This window comes from Pelodiscus sinensis, chromosome 4 (genome assembly GCF_049634645.1).
Source record: "Pelodiscus sinensis isolate JC-2024 chromosome 4, ASM4963464v1, whole genome shotgun sequence".
Lineage (NCBI taxonomy): Eukaryota > Metazoa > Chordata > Testudines > Trionychidae > Pelodiscus > Pelodiscus sinensis.
This window is the reverse complement of record NC_134714.1, coordinates 31,546,905-31,567,930: the sequence shown is the minus strand read 5'-3', so window position 1 is coordinate 31,567,930 and position 21,026 is coordinate 31,546,905. Positions and strand designations below refer to the sequence as shown.

The 21,026-nt window shown below is 42.5% G+C and overlaps 1 protein-coding gene across 6 annotated transcripts in view; it reads right to left on the bottom strand.

Annotated features, from left to right (window-relative positions):
* CCDC88C (coiled-coil domain containing 88C) overlaps window positions 1-21,026 on the bottom strand; it is a 147,288-nt gene that overhangs the window by 27,158 nt on the left and 99,104 nt on the right. For all 6 annotated transcript variants that reach the window (XM_075926709.1, XM_075926710.1, XM_075926711.1 and 3 more), the window contains 8 exons: window positions 20,657-20,838; window positions 15,450-15,587; window positions 12,837-13,907; window positions 9,256-9,380; window positions 7,450-7,591; window positions 6,551-6,739; window positions 5,317-5,478; window positions 3,968-4,245 (listed from right to left, as the gene is read on the bottom strand). In XM_075926709.1, coding sequence (XP_075782824.1) covers window positions 3,968-4,245; window positions 5,317-5,478; window positions 6,551-6,739; window positions 7,450-7,591; window positions 9,256-9,380; window positions 12,837-13,907; window positions 15,450-15,587; window positions 20,657-20,838 — 2,287 coding nt within the window. The remainder of the gene's footprint in view (window positions 1-3,967; window positions 4,246-5,316; window positions 5,479-6,550; window positions 6,740-7,449; window positions 7,592-9,255; window positions 9,381-12,836; window positions 13,908-15,449; window positions 15,588-20,656; window positions 20,839-21,026) is intronic.

Below are 21,026 nucleotides of genomic sequence, written 5' to 3'. Positions count from 1 at the left end.
TCAACTATACCTTTTCTAGCCAAATCAAACCCACATCTTCTGTGTATTGCTAGGTCATTTCACTGTACTTTGAGATACACTCCTGTGGTGGGACTACGGTCTATATTCATGATTATCCAAGAGAAAAACTACTACCGGATTGCCTGGAACAAAACCCCCTGTTTGGAGAGGTTACAGACCAGACATGGCCACAGTGCAGCTCGTGAGCTGATTGCAGCTCTTTCACATGTTGACATGCAGCTCAGAGTCCCCTGCATCCCACCATTCTCTGCCTACCAAACTGCAGTGAAGCCCAAGACCTCTGCCTTGTAGCAGGACATCAGCAGAAGTGGGGACAAAGCCCTGAGCCCCAGCTATTGAGCTTCTGAAGACTGTTGAATATGGCTTGGAGGGTCATCCCTGTTATGGACAACTCATGCCTGCAGGACATGCTGCTGCAGAGTACTTACAAATTTGGGGTACATTTCCTGGGTGGTGCATCTTAGTTGAAGGGAAAAGTGAGAAATTTCCTCTCATTGATTTAATACCTCCTTAGAAGCAGAATAAAACAGATGACTTTGCAACTCACTGTTTTACTAATTTCCTCCCGACTACTCTGCCAGTCGTGCCTCATGTTGCACATAAATGTAAAAACAAAAAAGAGACACGCTTTTTTCCCCCCCAAGTGCCAAACAAAGATGCAGTTTGTCCTTACACAAAATCACCTTGCCTGATATCTTCCCAACTTGACCCAAGATGAGATTATGAAGAAGCGCATCCCATTCTTAATACTGGCTAAATGAACCTGTTCTGAGTACACAAAAGGTCACCATCTGTTTCCACTCTGGCATTTTTCACTGGTACAGATAGCCCAACAATACTTAGGGCAAGAGAATTTGAGATGTTATCTCCAGCATCAGCAACGATGATCAAAGCATTCAGTGACAACCACCTATTTTTCAGTAGGCCACTGACTTCTCATGCTGCAAACATTTAATTATTGATGTTCATTGCCTTTACAAACCGCAATATGATCATCTAAAGCACGACTCATATCAGCGGGAACCATCAATCACTCTATAAAAGCCACAGCAAGCTAGGATGATGCCTGTGTAATCGCTTGTAGTTCACTTAGCTGATAGGCAGCTGTCCTGTTGGACAGCTCTACTGGATATTTTCATCACAACATTTTTTTTCTGTACCCTATCAAATCTGGCTATTGCCAGATCCTTGAAGTTTAAGACAGAAAAGTTTCTATTAATCCACAACCACAGGACCCGGTCAATTAATTTGAGCCTCAAGTTCAGGTTTTATATAAAAATTAAATGTTAACAGATTTTTGGAAAAAATAATCAAAAATTTAATATTTGTTTTTTCTTTAGGACAGGAAGTGGGGTATTCTTATTTGCTTGCAGCAGTGACCCCAGGCAGTATTAGACCCAATGCATGATCACCAGAAAGTGAAAATGACTAGCAACTGAAAGGGAAACATATTAATCTAATTTTATTGTACAGAATGGAGTTTCTAAATGCTATAGATGGGGAAAATAGAAAGAAAACAATGAATATTTAAAAAGCATAATGTACATTCTATTCCAACAAGGCTTCCTAGTATATGTCTACACAGCCAAGGAAAACCTGAGGCTGGTCGCCAGCTGCCTCCAGCTCACAGGGCTTGGGCTACAGGGCTGTTTCTTTGCTGGAAAGGCTTCAGACTTGGCCAGGAGATTGGTTTCTAGGATGCTGCAAGGTGGGAGGATCCAAGAGCCCAAGCTCCAGCCAGAAGCTAAACATCTACTCTGCAATTCAACAGTCCCATAGTCTGAGCCCTGCCAGCTCCTGACAGGGACTAGCTGCCAGTGTCTAACTGTAGGGTAGACGTACCCTTGATGACGGTGGTTTTCAACCTTTTTTCATTTGCAGACCCCTTAAAACATTTCCAATGGAGGTGTGGACCCCAGTGGACATCTTAGGCGTAGTCTGTGGATCCCTTCCAGGAGGGCAGACCACAAGCTGAAAACTGCTACTCTAAGACAACCTCTTTTGTCACAATAATCCATATATTTCCTGTACATTGGGGGCTGGCCACCCCTGGTACGCGTGCCACAAGTGGCATGCGAGCCAATTTTCTAGGCATGCAAGGCGGGAGCTCAGTGCTGCCCCTGCTCCCCGACAGCTGGAAGCCTGTACCACTGTTTCTTTAATGTGCGCTCCTATGTGGCAATGCACAAAAAAATCGAAGCCTGCCCACCTCCGCAGCAGCACTCATTTTCCTCCTGGTCCTGGAAGATGAGTGTCGTGGCTGCTACTGCTGACAGGGGCAGGGACAGAGATGGCCCAGGGCTGCGTTGGGGAGGGGAGGGTAGGTGGGCTGATCAGAGGGGAGGGCACAGGCAACCTGGGGGGTGGGGAATCGGGTGTCGTTGCAGCCACGGATGGCCAGTGCCATTTGGGGGCTGGCTGCCACTGCGGCTGAGGCCACATTGTGGGGCACATGGCAATTCGGGCCTAGAACACGTGGCGGCCAGGCAAGTTTCTGCCACAGCACGTTGAAGCTGCAGGCGCGCTAGGGACCAGGGAGTGCAGGCGGGCATGGGAGGCCTGAAGACTGGAGGCGGTCGGTTGGTGAAACCGTGGGCAGCTTGGGGACTAGAAGAGGGTATTTTGCTGCTGTGAGCAGCCAGTTCTGTATTGGGGGCCAGCTGCTGCTGGGGCTGAGGCCACATTGTGAGGGGGACGGTGTTTTGGGCCTAACAACATGTGACAGTTGTGTTGGTTGCTGACACGACATGTTAAAGCCGTGGGCAGGTTAGGGACCAGAGGAGGTGTTGCAGCTGTGAGCGGCCAGATTAGGGACCGACTGCCGCTGGGGCTGAGGCCTCATTGTGGGGTGGATGGCGTTTCAGGCTTAGAACACGTGGTGGCCAGGCTGGTTACTTCCGTGGCATGTTGGAGCCGCAGGTGGGCAGGTTGGGGACTGGAGGGAGGGGGTATTACAGCCGTGGGCAGGTTGGAGACCAGAGGGTCAGTGTTGCAGCCGTGGGTAGGTTGGGGAATGGAGTGGGGGTGTTGAACCTGCGGGCGGGTGGACTGCAGCTGCCAGGGGTTAGAGCGGGTAGGTAGGTTGCTACTGTGAGGGGTTGATCTGGGGGTTGAATATGTATTGCATATCCTGAAAATCTATTGCTCTTTGCATATGCATAGTACTGACTGGCTTGTGTGCTGCTTAAAGAATCAAACTATGAGCCTGAGATCGGAGAACTCAGCAAGGACAAGGATCACACTAAACGGTAAGATCTACATCTTAAAATATTAATTAATGAAGCTGCTAAAATGTAAGTAGGACTATTATTGTCTTTTTAAAACTATCACTGGCACTTGGACCCATACCCAGAAGTGAATAGGGCAAAACTCAGCACTCCACCTCTGAAAGGTTGGTGACCCCTGCTCTACACAATTATTAGTGATTCACACTGTTTTGAAGTTCTCAAGATACACATTCATACATTGCTAGTTAATTAATGAGTTAGAGGCAGGATCAAAGAAATCTTAACGGTCTACATTCTAAAGACATTATGGGCAAACATTTCAAAAGTGCGTAAAAGACCAAGGATCCTATGTCCCATTCTCACTGGTAATTAGGCACTCTAGATACTGCATTTCATCTGTCTGTGATTCTACCTTCTATTGGTAATTCCCCAAATCATCCTGTTATAGTTTCAAATGTCTATCCCTTTGCAGGACATTATGTTTTCAATCTTAACCTACTGGACGAAAGGAAAAATAAGAAGGAAGGCCTCAAAGAGCAATGCATTACTTAAATTAAATGCTAGTTAAGCCTACTCTCAGAGAACAAAAAGAAAAATGAACGTCTGCAACATGAGTACTTAGCACACAATAGCCATGCAATTCCCTTGGGTACTGCTGAACTGTCATTCCTTTATTAGTGACTATTCAGAATAGTGAAATGCATCTTGAAAATTCATACCTTTCCCCAAGAGCTTTGTGCTCAACTTCCAGATTTTTGTGCAATGTTTTCAGGCAGCTGTGCTGCTTTATTAGCATTTCATATTCTGTGGACTGTCTCTCATGCAGTGAAGCAAGGTATTCGTGGTCCTGCAGCAGAGACTCATACTCAGCTTTGAGCTGGTCTTTCTGTTTCAGTAGATTTTCATTCTCATTTTCCTTAGCTGTCTGCTGGTTTTGAAGTAAAGCATTCTGGGCCATCAGTGAAGTGCTCTGGGAGCTCAGAGTTGAATTTTCTACCTAAAGTTTCTCAAATAAAAAGTAATTATATTTACATACACAAGCTGGTACATACGACATGCTATGCAATTTACATGCTGACATGGGTAACACACAAAAACATGCTTATAATTATTGGGAACAAAGAAATTTGGAAAAGATTCTTGAGCAACCTTTTAGTAGTAATTACAGGATATGAAGTCATGGCCTACGTGAGATCAATATTTGTCCTGTAGCAAGACAATCCAAAAGCTGACACAGCAGTTTTAAGGCCAGATTACAAAAAGGTAAGGAAACTGGAACATTTGGGTCCCATGTATAATGCTGACAAGAGTGTACAAAAGCTTAAGTGGGTACTTGTTTGTATTCAACTGAATGTTAATTTCACCTACTGCAACTGTGGGTGAAATTCACCATAGTGCGGGGAAGCCATTTGAAACCTATCTACCACCAAAATCTCAGTTAAGATGACTTTTGGTACTTGCATGGTGCATTGGCTTAGTGGTGAATACATGGTTAAGAGTAGGACTAAGTGCTGAAGGATGCATGTTGAAAAAGTGGAAGTTAAGTTCAAGTGGAGGTCAGAATAAGATTAATTTTAAAAGTTTCCATTTAAACTGCTTTGATAGAAAATGGGGTTTTCAATAAATGAAATCGTTCTCGTCTCCTTTTCATGGAAAATTTTGAATTTTTATCAAGAAACCAACTGCCAGAAACCTATAATATATTGATTTGGATATGCCACCCATTCTCACTTTCCTGGGAAAGTGCTTTCTGGTCACAGTATACAAAGAAAAAAAGAATTAACATGAAGAAGGATGGTATGATAGACTACTACACCTGGAACAGCATGCTGGAACTACTAATTACTAAATCAGGTACTATAAATAGCAACTTTATGCCCTGGCTGAAATGTTGGATCCAAACCCTTTTTAATTTGAATAAATTCAGATCTGAATCTGACCTTCCCTGCTTGAGCATCATCTGCATTGTTTACTGTCAACATCGAAAGCTTCCTGTTATGCATCCAGCTTCTCCACACAACTAAAAGCAAATCCATAGTTTCATGATATATTGGTATTTGATTCTGACCTGGAGCTTGGCTGTTTGGGTTTGCAGAGCTGTGTTGTGCTCCTGAAGGAAGACATTTTGCTTCTGTAGTGTCAGGATTTGGTTGTTGAAAGAGAGGTTCTGCATTTCCAAATGCTTCAGCTGTTCTTTAAGCAGCTGCTTCTCAACATTAAGGGCTGCATTCTAACAGAGAAACAGAATAGAAGGGTATGGGGAGGAAAAAAATATACAACTGTTTTGATTATTTAGAGCCTTATCAAGTGTGAAAACAAACTACTGATACCCCTTACATAATGAAGTTTTAACAGCTAACACTTCACAGCATTAAACCAAAGTTGGAATAGATGTTATTGTGCAAGATTCACTTCTGGACAGAGGTCAGCACAAGACTTATTTGCCACTAAAATCCTATATAAGACCTCAAGGTGAGCGCTTAAGTAGCACATAGACCTCCTGCTGATTCTCTGCACACGGAGTGAATTTCCCTTTCAATGACAAAATTATTCCAAATTGTGGTCCATTACACAAATTGTATGGCCCATTACCATTGTACAGCCCATTACCATTGTACATTGGTGGGTAATCTGTGGCCTGCATGCAGCCCATTGGGGTTCTGTGTGTGGCTCATGAGACATTTTGTTTACTGCTGCCCACGTGCAGGGTGGCCAGATTCCGCTGGTTTCCATTCACATAGGCTTTTCCTCCCCTACCAGTATCACTACAGTGAAACACACGTAAAGCAAAGGGCATGTGAAGTGAGGTGTGTGCTGACTGCACGCAACATTGACTGTGAGAGCCACGTGTTCCTTCAGCATGCAATCAAAGTGCTGCTACGGTTCAATAGGCACACAATGCAAAGTCTAGGTATGCAAGTGCACTTTGAAAAACTATCCTAGCCTGGGAGACTATCTTGGTTATGACAGTCTTGTGGCCCACTAAGATAAAGGAGGGCCACTCATGTGGCCCTCTCACTAGCTTAGGTTGCCCATAATATCTGAGCTCCCGACAATCTTCAATGTATTTATCCTCATAATGACCCTGTGAGCCTCATTTAACAGATGGGGAACTTAGCAAAGGTCCCCCAGGAAGACTCTGGTGGAACAAGGAATAGAATCCCTGACTCTTGAGTCCCAGGCTAGTGCTTTGACCACTGTTTCTCTCTGGATACACAGAACTCAGGGTCGCTTCCTACTTTCAAAAATTACACAAACCTCCCAAAATGCCTTATGCCTGCAAATCGAAGGAAAAGACTTACATTCCTTTCCAGCTCTATAGCCCTGTCTTTCACTTTCAGCAGTTCCATTGTTGTTTCTTGATGTCCCACTTCCCACTTCTCTTTATTCTGGTGGCTAGAAACACATTTTTCTGCAGGAGATTTTAACAAGTTCTGCACACGTGGCCCATCTTCTTGGTTTTGTTTAAGAACTTCAAAATCCTTCTTTATCTATGAAATGGACAAGATACATCTGTAAAACTCACTTAAAGGTACCTGTGGAAAACTCAAATAAAATAAAACTCAATAATAATAATTAGGTCTTATGCAGAATTTTTTCTTGTGATTTCAAGGTACTTTATAAAAGATGTGGGGAGAAGAATATAATTATCCCCATTTTACAGATAGGGAAATTGAGATACAGAGGAGAAATTATAACTCAAGAAAGGAATGCACACCTCTCATTCCCAGTCAGGTGCTCTCTCCAATTAAGTAATAATAATAAAAAGGTTATACCCTAGTATAGGGATTTTCAGAAGCATTCAAAATTGGCTTAACTCTGTTCTCGTTGAAGATTATTTTTTATTTGCACTACTGTTGTATCTAAGAGTCCTAGTGCTGAACAAAAAGATGACGCCAGCTCCAAAAAGCTTACAATCTAAGCATAAGACAAGAGACAACAGCTGGTAGTAAAACTCCATGACTTCAAAAGGAAATAAGACTAAGGCAAAGCTGAGCACTCTTGAAAATCTTATCCTGGACTCCAAAAAACCAATCTGAGCATTGTTAGTACTGATATATAGAATATGACTGAAGAAGGCATTTAAGTTAAACAGGGGTTTGGTTTTTTTTGGGGGGGGGGGGTACCTGTTTCTCTTGAGTAAAATTGTGTTGTGCCAACCTATAGAATTGTTAAACCTTAAAATGGAGTTTCCTCTTACTGTATTTAGCTCATTCTGCAACTGCTGATTCAAGTTAAGAGACTCTTCCACTTGAGCCTGTAACGATACAATCTTTTCTTCTTTAATAGCTAGTGTTGTCTTTAGTGCGGATTCACTTTTGCTTTCCAGAAGCTTGTATTTTCTGAAAGACAATGAAAACAGCATTCCAACATTTTTCACTGGAAGACATGTAACCATCTGGCTAGTGTACATTTCTCTCCCACATTAAAAATCTTATAATTACATATATTTGCCTTTTGATATACACCTGGTTTCCATCCTTACTCTATATTTTTGCATTTGGACAAAATGTAAATTGAAAGATGACTAGAGAGGAAAAAAACTGCCTATGGGAAATACCAACAGATTTTAATAGGGATAAAACCAATTCAATTCTATAGAACAAAGAAAAACTATGGAATTCAATATAGAATAACCAATTTTTTTCTACCCATACTGTAAAATTTAGAAGAGAACTATATCCCTGCTAAGAGTTCCTATAGATTGCAGGGAAACCCAATCCTACATAATTCTGCATTAAAAATATTGTTCTCTATTAAATTATATAGGACATTTCAAAAAGCCTAAAAAAAAAAAGATTTCTTATGGGTTAAATTCTATAGGACTTGCCCATCAGAGATGTCCTGTGCCACACCTTTACACATTAGATTTATTTTCACATCTGGCTGGATCATCAATTAAATGTTAGAGGCACAGAATGCTCCACGTAAAGAATAATGGTCAAGTAAGTATATTTTACCTTCCCAGCAGAGTTCAACTATAAATATAGTTAGCAGGTGGCAAAAATTGTTACCCTTTTTACATCTAAAAATTGCCTCCCTCCTCAAGTGAAGGCAGAACTTAGGACACAAATCACCATAAGTGTTTCCAGAAGCAAGTTTCATGAAGATAAGTGAATGTAAATGGAAGCTTTGATTCTGAACCCACACTATTTTCTACACTGGTATAAGCTCCTTCATTGGAGTTACTCATGGTATAATCCACTGTGTAAAAGGTCAAAATACTACATGCTGCCTGCTAAATTTAGAGGGGTACACAAAACAGCTATAAGCCAGATACACTGTAGTACGAAGCAATGTAATGGTTAAGTTAATGTCATCAGTACAGCACACTGGAATGGAATTCATTTCCCTTTTAAGTAGCTACTGAACACTGCTGTTATCTGCCTACATAATTTCCATTAAGGCTTGTTACAGTGTCTTAGGCTTTGTTTTCTAACAATAGAAAACACAAATGGTTTCATATTGTCTCTCTTGGCTACAGCATGAAACTGTGATTTCAATGGGGTGGATGGAGGTGGGAGGGGCTGGTGGTGGTTCCTTTACTTTTAACCCTTCAAAAATACTGTTGTAATCGTCTAAATCACCATAGCTTACAATACTCCCGCTGGAGTGCTCAGTATAAAATACTGCAGCATTTTCCTTTATGAAGAGTGTAGTCACAATAGGCTCCCATGTGTGAGATTTTTGCCATACCTCTATTCCCCTTTCCCCACATCAGTTAAAACCCCCTACTAGTAACAATTGCTTTAGTGTTGCTTGGATCTAGTCTATGACCCTGATGGGAACGGAAAAGAATAAGGACAGCCCCCATGCTTTCAGGAACAGCCCTTTTCCAACCTGCATGCTGGCTGCCTTACTTCATAAATATATTCAGTCTCTCACAGAACTGATGTGCGGGTGAAGACATGCACATACAAAATGTCAAAATGAAGAAACAAAAGGCTGGGGTGAGCAGAGTTTAAAGAGTTATGGAGTTACACTGTAAGGAGCTCAGTTTCCTCACTTGTCATTGCCATTATCATCCTGTAGCAGCAGCTCTTTGTTCAGTCCAATCTTCTCCAGCTCTTGGCTCAGTTTGTCCATCTCACTAGACAACTGTTGTCTCTTTAATTTTTCAAGGACCAAATCCTGTAACAACACTAACATCATTAATCATCATATAGAAGACAAAGGACCAGTGATTTTAAAAACCGTGAAGAATGATAAGGGCTTTGGATGAAAACCTGACTCCATTAAAGTCAAAGAGAGTTTTCCCATTGATTTCAGCAGGGTCAGGATCTCACCCACTGTTTTTGTAGCCTGCTTCTTTTCTCAGACCCATGTATAGTAAGAGCAATTCCACTGTCTATCATTGTGAGAGGAGAGTCAGATGTTTTGTTTGAAACAGCAGTCTACTTTCAGTCTCTATTTGTAGAATAAATTACGGAGATTTTACCTTCAGATTTGGGCCTTTGTTAATTTGAATTTAATTATTTGTGCTTCCATTAGCATCATGTTGCTAGCATATTGTAGAACTGAGACCATTTTGTTAGTGAATTTATATTGGACCAGCAGAGGGAGCTCACAGTCTTCTGAGTCTAACCGCAAGAAGAAAACAATTTTTTTATAATTACAAGTAAAAGTAATTAAAAAAAGTCTTCAGAATAGTAAAAAGCTAACTAACGAAACACAAATACATGATGCTAATGGAAGCACAAATGATTAAATTCAAAACAAGTGATGGGACATCAATTTACTAATTTCCTGTGATAATTAAATAAGAATTTCAATGTACTACTCTGTGCATTTACAGTATTGAAGGCTTTTTCTATACCTAAGTGTTGGCTAGATATGGAAATTTACTAGCTAGAGTATAGCAGTATAACTCTCAGTGTGCACACTCTACTCTGGTATTCAAGTACCTTTTTCTGGTTTTGGTTATGCTGCTTTCAAATAATTTTTAATTACAGCAGAATAAAGAAGTGTCCACCCAGGGAGATATACTACTATAAATATAGCAGTATAATTACACCAATATAATTATGCCAATAAGTTTCCCTGTATACCCAAGTCCTAAGTATGGAAAAGAAAACACTGACATGTAAAGTAAAAACTTCTTGATTTCACTGTTAGATTCCATTTCCAAAAGCAACATCTGTTTAGTCTGCAGAAGCAAAAAGAGTGAAGGGGAATTTGATAGCAGCCTTCAACTTCCTGAAGGGAGGTTCCAAAGAGGATGTAGAAAGGCTGTTCTCAGTTGTGACAGATGGCAGAACAAGGAACAATGGTCTCAAGTTGTGGTGGGAGAGGTCCAGGTTGGATATTAGGAAAAACTATTTCACTAGGAGAGTGGTGAAGCACTAGAATGGGTTACCTAGGGAAGTTGTGGAGTCTCCATCCCTAGAGATTTTTAAGTGTCTGCTTGACAAAGCCTTGGCTGGGTTGATTTAGTTGGGATTGGTCCTGCCTAGGGCAGGGGTCTGGACTTGATGACCTTCTGAGGTCTCTTCCAGCTCTATGGTTCTATGTTTCTATGAAATGATTTTGGATGTCCTGGAGGTAACCTTTAAAGACTCCTGATTTTCCTGAGCACCCAGGATGCTTTTGAAAGCTTTGGCATATTATATAAACAGAGAGAGAGAGAAAGAGGGAGAGAATACTACAATGAGTGAAAACATCTCACTTAAATTAATGGGAATTTTGTCATTGACTTCCATGGAGCCAGGATTTCACCCAGTACTTATACTTCAGTGATTCAAATAAACGATTGGAAAAACAGTATTATAAAAACCACACATCCAATTTAAGCTTGCACACAAGACCCAATGCCTCTTAAATGGTTCTGCATGACTTCTGAGACAATTATATTCCAAAAGGATATGGATTATGGGTGAAAAGCATATTTTGACATTTAAGGTGCAGTTTCCTCTAACTGTTTATGTATGTTCTTCCTATTGACAATATGACTGCCACAAGTTTTCTTTTAAATTATATTTATGTATTTCTAGAATTAAATTTAAAAAATCAGAGGGGGGACACAGCTGATTTAAGGATTTCAGATACAGTAAAATATTAGACAAAATAATTTAAATTATTTCAGGGCTTTACACTAAGGCGTGATCTATAATATCAATGGATGCTTATGCTATGTCAAAGTGAGAGTGTCTCCTGTCAACATAGCTACTGCCTCTCAGGTAAGTGGAGTACCTATACCTATGGGACAAGCAATCCTGTTGGCTCATGTAGTGTCTGCACTAAGTGCTACAGTGCTGTAAGTGCAGACAAGCCCCAAGACTACTTCCTCATCTAGATTTGTTCTTAAACCATCATGGGGAGGAGGGAGAGGGGCAGACAACTGATAAAAATATTTTTCCCAAGAAACATTTTCTGAAACTAAGAAAATGGATGCTGAACAGGAGCTAGACTGAGAGAACTAAATATTCAAATGTTCTCTCTCCAGTGCCTCCAAGAAATGTAGCCAAATGTGTTCATATGAAATCATTTGTTTAGACCATGGAAAACTAATCGGAAGTATAGATTATAACAGCACTTAGGTCAGCGTTTCTTAAACTGTGTTTCGTGGCACACCAGTGTGCCGCAAGGCAGTTGGAGGTGTGCTGTGGAGAACAACAGAGTTCAAAATAGCTGCCCTTAAAGGGACAGGCAACCTTTTCTTTTGGTCAATAACTTTCCCCCAACTGTTGAGAGAGGTGTGTCCGGCCCCACCTCTCCGCTAACCAGTACCGGATAGAGGCAGGGTCTCCTCTGGCTGCAGAATAGCGCCTCTGTGTGGTGAGAGTGCTGCGCAGAATGAGGTCTCCTTCTGGCCATGGAAGAGTGCTTCCCTACACAATGGGAGGGTCGTATCTTTCGCAGCTGGGAGGAGACCCTGAGCCTGTCTGCTGCTGGTTGGCGGAAAGGCAGGGCAGAACATGCCTCTACCAACAGCCGTGGCAAGAGTGGTGTACCCCAACCCCCAGAGCTGTCATGGCCTGGCAGCCAGGGTCCGTAGCTTGGCATTGGGAACCACTGCCTGAAACATTTGACCATCTAACTAAATTACCTCAATATCTAAAATGTTGTCTTGTGTGTCCTTATACTTTCTATAGAAAATTTGAGGAATACTAGAAATACTTCCTTGCACCACAGTCCTCAAACCACATCTGAATTTGTCCACACAAACCCCACTAGTTTTAACAGGACTCTGTCTGGGCTGTATGCTCCCACCATATGGATACCATTATAGGAACAGGTCCTTATTAACCTTGTGCATCAGGTTTTTTTTTTTAAGGATCCACCACTGTACAATACACTATGCACAGGAAGTGTTGCCATGTGCCACTGCAGAAAAATTTTAGGACTCCACTGTAGTGAATGCAAAACTTAGCCTGAATTTAGCATAGAGTTATGGACACCAACTAAAACACTGCAGTTCTAGTATTTTATCTTGGACAGCAGCACAGCCTGTGATGTAAAATTTCAAGACTCATGTCTCCCAATTTACAGTCTGGATCAAACTGACATGAAATGGACCACTGTGTACATTACCTAGAACAAATTAAGTAAATAAGATACATGCGATGAAGGAAATGTTATTTTAATTACCTCTCTCAATGTAGCTAGTGTTCTTTTATCAATGGTAACTTGCTTTATAAGATCTTTATTGTCTTTTTCAAATTCTTTCATCTTATTAGATGAGTCTCTGAATCGAGCAATTTCTTTTTCAAGTGTTCTGTTTTCCTTCTCCAAAGCTGCCAGCTTTACTGTATTATCATCCAAAATAGAATCTTTCAACTCCACCTGCTGCCAAAGCCGTTTTGTTTCCTTTTCCAGCATTTTTTTATCTTTCTCCAGTTGGGACACCTCCTGCTCCAGCACTTTGTTCTCCTTTTCTAACCTCTCCTGCTGTTTGCTGGAAATCTTCAGCTCTTCAAGTTTTCTCTGGAGGACCTGATTTTCACTTTCCATTTCCTGTAGCTCTTTCTCTAGCTCTTGGTTTTTTTTGCTGCTGCTTTCTAGAATCTGCTGAAGCCTCTGATTCTCAGAGTTCACACTCTGATAGCTCAGCTCCAGCCTTTCCGACTTCTTGCCCAGTGTTTTTAACATCTCCACATTTTTCCTTAGCTCTTCTTTCTCCCTCCCCAGCTCTTTGTTTTCTGCCTCTATCTGAACCATTTTTGTGTTGGTAAATCTCATAGTCTCTACCATCCTCCTGAGCTCCAAGTTCTCTTCATCCAGTTGCTTATTGTCCCTCTGCAGGTCCTCTAGCCGGATGGAAACATTCTGAAACGTGTCCAGGGACTTCCTCAACTTCCTGTTCTCTACCTCCAGATCCCCATTTTCCTGCTCTAGAGCCTCAACTTTCTCTGTCACAATTTTCATGGCTGCTGCCTTCTTTGTAAGCTGTTCGTTCTCCCTCTCTAGCCGGTGGAGCTCTTTTTCCATTTCCTCCACTCTTTCTACCTTTTCTTTAACCTGTTCAAAATCTTTGTGCAATTGTTTTTTCTCAAACTCCAGCTTGCTGAGCCTGCTACTAGTCTCTGTAACTGTTTCATGAAGCATCTTGTTCTCCTTTTCAATGTCTTTTACTCGGGCCTCACTACTAACTTGAGCCCTCTGTCTCAAGGACAAAACCACTTGGTTGAGGTGGTCGTTCTCTTGTTTGAGATCCTTTATCTACATTAAAAATAAAACAAGGTTACCAGGCAGGCTGAAGAGAGTTGTCTATAATAGAGTAGATGGTGCCTGAGGTATTGATAGAATGTTTTTTAGAGTGATACAGAGTCTGGTAATTTACCCTTGAAACAGAACTCTGTATTGACAAAATAATGCCTATTTAATGCAACAAATTCTTCAACAGTTTAGTCATTGGCATCCCTGACTGAAACCCTTCCCACCAATCCAAACTAAGAAATCGGCTTCTTGAAGAAAATTTGGCTTTATCCAGCCCTTTTAATACTACACACAAGGTATCTGAAGGTACTAATGAGTTAAACATTACGCTTTATTCCTTTCACAATCTTGAACTATGCAGGTCCAGGTCAGTGCATGGGTTGGGAGGTCTCCATGGAACAGCTTGGACATGATTATTTCTTATAAGCCACTCCTGTCTCTGGGTCAGATTGAACCAGTGCCCTAACACAGTGCTCAGGTGCACTGTTTCCTCTTTCTAGGTTCTTATTCCCCACTCATCACTGTGATAATGCAACGCCCATGTGCCCTATTTCTGATCAGATGTAAAATTAACATGCTGTACACTAGTACTTGCTAAAGAGTTCATTAAAGAAATATTCTTTGGAAGACAAGACATCATGATTTCTTGAACAAATTGAGAATTATGTTGGACCAAATATTCAAACTCTTAGGCAAATTTTTACCTAATTCTTACTCAGGCAGAAGGCAAATGGATTAAGCCTGAGGGAAGGACATCAGGTCCTTTCTGCCTACCCTACATACAGTTTTCTTCACTTCCTGTCCTAAATATAAAACATCTAATTCTGGTCATATCATGAGGTGCTCCGGTGTGTTCTTACACACAGTGGCATCTCAGCTGTATTTCAGAGGGGAGTTTTCCCTGAGAATAAATCTGTAAAGCACTTGAAAAGCCTTCAGGATGAAAGGCACTCTACAAATGCAGGGTTTATTTTTATTATTTAACCCCACTCCTCGTCACACAAATCAATTTAATAAATTTTAAAAGCAAGCAGACCACCCATCAATGACCTACATGTCTATTCCCTTTACTAAATCACTAAGTATGAATGATACCTTGTAATCTTATAAAATAGTGGTATTTACTCGAGTTGCATCACTGCAGTAGAGGCTGGAGGGCATTTAAAATGTTCTCAGCAATTTTTTTTTTACTTAGATCAAGGAAACTACCATGACACATAGCAGGTATCTATCCACTCTTTGCAGCAATATGGGATTTTAGCTGTACATCCTAATCTGTCTAGTCAAGCCTTTTTGAAGGGCAGGAAAGAACCAATCTTATAAACAACTTGAAGGTTCTCAAAGAGCAATAGGATGAGCAGCAGATACCTTCATATGTAGTTATTTTTGCTCAAAGCCATCTTTACTTATATTTGAACAAGTGTTCTGCATGCAATATGCTGCTGTCTCTTACCAAGCCCCTTCAGCTATTAAGACCTTCTAAATGGCCATAGTAAAAGGGCCACAGCTGAGCATAAGTTTCTGGATCATATTTGTGGTCTGTACCTGTCTGTCTTTGTCGGCTTTTACAGTCTCCATAACACCCTGTAACTGTTCTTTCTCTTTCATCAGCTCCTCGCTGAAAGTCTCCAAGTCTTGGTTGCTTTGTTTCTCTTTTTCAATCTGATTTTGCAACTTCTCAATCTGCATGGAGAAAGCACCACAAAATGCATCAGACAACAAACTGAACCATGACTATTTTTATTTTAGGGCATTTTGAAAAGCAGAGATTAAACAAATTACCAAAATTATATCCATTTCTGAAGGGCTATTTCAAACCAACAAGACTGAGAAGACTAATCCTTCCCTTCTAAACATTGCCAACATCTGTCTGACCAACTACACAAATTTAGATCAGAATTTTCAGAAATCCAAAAGTTAGCCAGGGGCTGGAGTGAAATCCTGGCCCTATTTAAGTTAATGGTAAAACTCTCATTGATTTCAATGGGACCAGATTTTATGTCTGGTAACTCAAGTTGGACACCCAAAATGGAGGCTTATGTCCAAATAAATCTGTTAGTCTTTAAAGGGGCCATAGGACTCCGCATTGTTTTTACAAAATGAGAACACACCTCTAAAAATGTGGCTGCTAGTTCTTTGGTATCTCCACTTATGCCAATATTTAGCCCTTACTGCCCTTAATTCTTATGTTCAATATAATAGTCTCCTTACCTCCCTATTTGCATTAACAATCCAACAAATCTGAGGGAACTTTGATTTGGTTTATTGTTATTCTTTACATTACTTCTTCCTCCATTAAAATCTCTTCTATCATCACCCCTTTTCTACATTCACTATACTGACACCCAGGCCATTTGTGTAGAAGTTGTTAATATCTGTGTAGCTGCTGCATTAAGAAAAACCATCCCATTTTACCAGGGAGCTGACAGGATTGCCAGGCCCCTGGGCAATGCGGGGAAAGGAGGGCCATCTCCCTGCTTTTGAAAGGGGCAGGTCCTTGAGTGGAAGGGCTGAAGCCGGGACAGACAGCCCCCGTGCCATCCAGACAGTGTGGTGCCCCCCGCCGGCCCTCAGATCCAGCTAAAGAGTGTGACACGAGGCACTGGAGTGTGCCACACGGCGCTCCCGCAGCAATTCTAAAAGGGCTGGAGCTCCAGCTACTGCTGCCCTGTGCCCTTCTCACATACCCACGTCAGCAGGCCTAGACTCTACAAATATCCACTGTCCATTCTCGGAATTGCAGTTTTGCCAACATCAGGAATCTCAGCATTATAGGGTTCTACACAGCATGTGTGGGAAGATACATTTTGTTTAAAAAACAAACAAACCAACAAGTCTATTTCTTAGTGTCTACAGATCCTGTACCAGTGACACTCTAGCTGAGCAGGCAAATGACTGTGCAGAAACTTCTTCTCTAATCCCCTTGAATAGTTAACAGACCCACTAGCAATATGATCTGACAGTGATATTCGATCAACACCTGCAGACTAGGTTAGCTCCCATTACAACCTAGGTCCCTGTTCCAAACTGATGTGTCATTAGCAATGAATTTTAGTTCTGTTTCATGAATCTCAGCTGTTCTTGGTCACAACACTTTAAACCCATTGGCATTTTTGATCGTCTGCCTCATGGCCAAAAAATCCACCCCACCCTTGCATTGGCATTCTCTATTATAGGGTAATACAACTTATTTAGGCACGGGGATCAAACCTAGGCTTGGTAACATTCTTCCGCTGCTAAAGCAGGAGAAAAATCGGATTACTGCTGAGCCCACAAGGGTCGGTACCAATATAAGGAAAATGGGAAAGCGATCAGGAATAGTCAACATGGATTCACAAAGGGCAAATTGTGCCTAACCAATCTGATTAGCTTCTACAATGAGGTAACTGGCTCTGTGGATATGGGAAAGTCAGTGGATGTGATATACCTTGACTTTAGCAAAGCTTTTGATACAGACTTCCACAATATTCTTGCCAGCAAGTTAAGGGAATATGGATTGGATAAATGGACTGTAAGATGGATAGAGAGCTGGCTAGACTGTTGGGCCCAACGGGTAGTGATCAACAGCTCGATGTCAGGATGGCGGTCAGTTTCTAGCGGAGTGCCCCAAAGATCTGTTCTTGGTTTTGTTCAACATCTTTATTAATGACCTGGATGAGGAGATGGATTGCACCCTCAGCAAGTTTGCAGATGACACTAAGCTAGGGGGAAGAGGTAGATACGCTGGAGGGCAGGGATAGGTTACAGAGTGACCTCGACAGATTAGAGGATTGGGCCAAAAGAAATCTGATGAGGTTCAACAAGGACAAGTGTAGAGTCCTGCACTTGGGATGGAAGAATCCCAAGCATTGTACAGGCTGGGGACTGAATGGCTAAGTAAAAGTTCTGTGAAAAAGGACCTTGGGATTACAGTGAATGAGTCAACAGTGTACCCTTGTAGCCAAGAAGGCTAATGGCATATTAGGGTGCATTAGAAGGAGCATTGCCAGCAGATCCAGAGAAGTGAATATTCCCCTTTATTTGGATCTGGTGAGGCCACATCTGGAGTATTGTGTCCAGTTCTGGGCCCCCCACTATAGAAAGGATGTGGATGCACTGGAGAGGATCCCGGGAGAGCAACCAAAATGATTAGGGGGCTGGAGCATATGACCTATGAGGAGAGACTGAGGGATTTGGGTTTGTTTAGTCTGCAGAAGAGAAGAGTGAGGGGGGATTTGATAGCAGCTTTCAACTTCTTGAAGGGAGGTTCAAAAGAGGCTGGAGAAAGGCTGTTCACAGTAGTGACCGATTGCATAACGAGGAGCAATGGTCTCAAGTCACAGTGGGAGAGGTCTAGGTTGGATATTAGGAAAAACTATTTCACTAGGAGGGTGGTGAAGCACTGGAATCCGTTACCTAGGGAGGTGGTGGAATCTCCATCGTTAGAGGTTTTTACATCTCGGCTTGACAAAGCCCTGGCTAGGTTGATTTACTTGGGATTGGTCCTGCTTTGGGCAGGGGGGGCTGGACTTGATGACCTCCTGAGGACTCTTCCAGCCCTAGGATTCTATAATAACGCCACAGCTTGGGGCACCCAAATACACTTGTGTGTAGTAAGACAAAGTTGATTGCAACTGTTCAAATGACTCAAGTTGCTGGGCACCAGAGATATCTGTTGGGAAACTTTCGCCCTTAGAGTTCAAGTTCTGAATATTTTAATTAGAGAATTTAGCTAGAATGACTGTCACAAATGGGCCCATGAGGAAGTGGAGCGGGAGTAGGGGAGATACATTTTTGCAGACTATGTGTTTTGTCCAGACTAGGACTCTGTGAAGTGGACTTTGTTCTCTCACATTGGTAAAAGCACCCCTCAAAGTGTTCCCTGGATGAGGGGGTACCAATCCTCTCTTACTGGCATAGAGGCAGATACTGTGCTAATCATAACCTGCCAGTCTACATTTAGACTATTTTCTCCAACACAGCAAACGGGCTCTCCCATTTAGGGCTTCCTAACAGTCCGGCACACCTTTAAACAGTAAGATGAGCAAAGAACAGAGCCCAACATGTTTCGGGGCTGAAGTGTTTTATAAGCTTGTATCAGCAACACAAAATACACTGGTTACAGCAGAAGAGAGAAATGGGGGGAGGGCCCCATAACGTGTTCCGTGTGTGTGGAGGGGTGAGGAGAACTAAGTCCCTTACACAGGACTTCTCCAAATGCAAAAAAACACCTGCCACCATTTCCCTACTGGCAATGGGTTCTGTTAACTGGCAGAATGCCTGCTGAAGCCAGACAACAGCATAGCAGGTGGCTGTGGCAGCGCTGCGCTGGCACATGAGCTAGAAGTATTAACAGTTGACAAGGGAGTGTAGCAAAAAATGTGAGTAGCAGCACATTCATTACCAGGAATGAACAGAGCCCATGGCTTTGAGACGGGTAGACACAGCAGAACCTTGTGATAGCCAGAAAAGGCGGAGAGGTAAAAAAAGAATCACGAATAGCAGAGGATGTTTCTTTAAAAATATACAGGCAGTCCCCGGGTTACATACGAGATAGGGACTGTAGGTTTGTTCTTAAGTCGGAACTGGTACATACTGTAGGGGAAACTCTAGCCAAACATTTCTCCAGAGTTCAGTTTTATTCTCCCACACCTCACTTCCCTCAGTCCTTTATTCTCAAGACCCTCCTTCCAGCCGACAGCAGGGGGTGTTGGAGCTGCCCAGGGGCGTCCACGGGGCCAATGGATCCAAAGCTGGCGGGGCGGGGTGCCTCCCCCACTGTCGCCGCCTCCCACGGTGTGGGGGGCGCTTCCCCTGCAGCGCTCGGGGCAGCGCCAGCTGAACAGCCTTTCAGGCGGCGTGTCTCGGCGGTCCCGCCACCTGCGTCCTCCGCGGTGAGAAAAGCCGCTCTGCGTCTCCCTGGTCTGCTGGGGGGGAAGCGCTAGCTCCGCGTCTCCCTGGTCTGCTGGGGGGACGCGCCCCCCATGCCGGAAGTGGCAACAGTGGGGGAGGCACCCCGCATCTCGGCGGTCTGCTGGGGGGGAGGGGCACAGCTAGTGCGGGGTTGCCTCACCCCGTTCGTAAGTAGGGATCCGATGTAAGTCGGATTGACGTACCCAGGGACTGCTTGTATTGGGCTGAACTCACCTCTTGTGCAACTTCACTGTTGTGAATGGACTAACACAAAGGAAGAGTGTATCCCATTGTTTTCTCCTTTGTAACAGGAGAAGCTGAGGAAATACTTGTCATAGGAACAGGCAGTGGAACAAGAGCACTGAGACAGAACAACACCATAGAGTGCACATGCAAGGTCGAGAAAGACTATAATTATCTAGGCAAGCAAAAAACGAGATGAGAGCTTCACGCACAACATGCATGAGCTCTCCAGCGTTGGCATTCTCACCCAAGCATCACTCAGGCCAGCAGCAAGTTACAGAGTGTGAGGATACATCTACACAGCAGGGCTAAATGCAAATTAAGCTATGCAACTTCAGCTACATCAATTGTGTAGCTTAAGTTGAAATACCTTATTTTGGCTTTTGGCGCTGTCTACACAACAGAAAGTACTTCCCTTAGTCCACATAAAATGAGGGTTACAGGAGTTGGAGTAAGAAGTCCTCCAACTTGACATTATTTTGATAACAACTTGATATCAGTTATTCCAAAATAATGCTGCTGTGTAGACGTACCCAAAGAGGCCTGGTTCTAGCACATTAGAAACAGCAGAATCAGCTCCCAAATAGCTAAGCCAGCATGAATCTAGTGAGAGTTACCTTCTTGCTAAGTTGCTGATTCTCCTTTTCCAGTTCTACAAACTTTAGGCTGGTCTCTTCTGTGGTCAGAGAGAGATCTCTGAGCTCTTGGATGGTGTTTTGAAGACTCTGATTGTCCTTTTCTAGCTTCAGAATGCGACTCGATGCACACTCGTTTAGCTCAAACACAAAGGACTTTCTAGCTGTAGAAATATGAGAATAAGAATGGCAGAGTTTAAGACACAGATAATTAGGGACAAACCCTTAGCACTTCAGCTGATCTTTGGTGGCAGAGTAGTCCATAGGTAAAAACACCTACATTGAATACTTCCATAAATAATAGTTACATCCCTTCATGAACAGGAAAGTGTCTAAAGACATGAGATCTCAA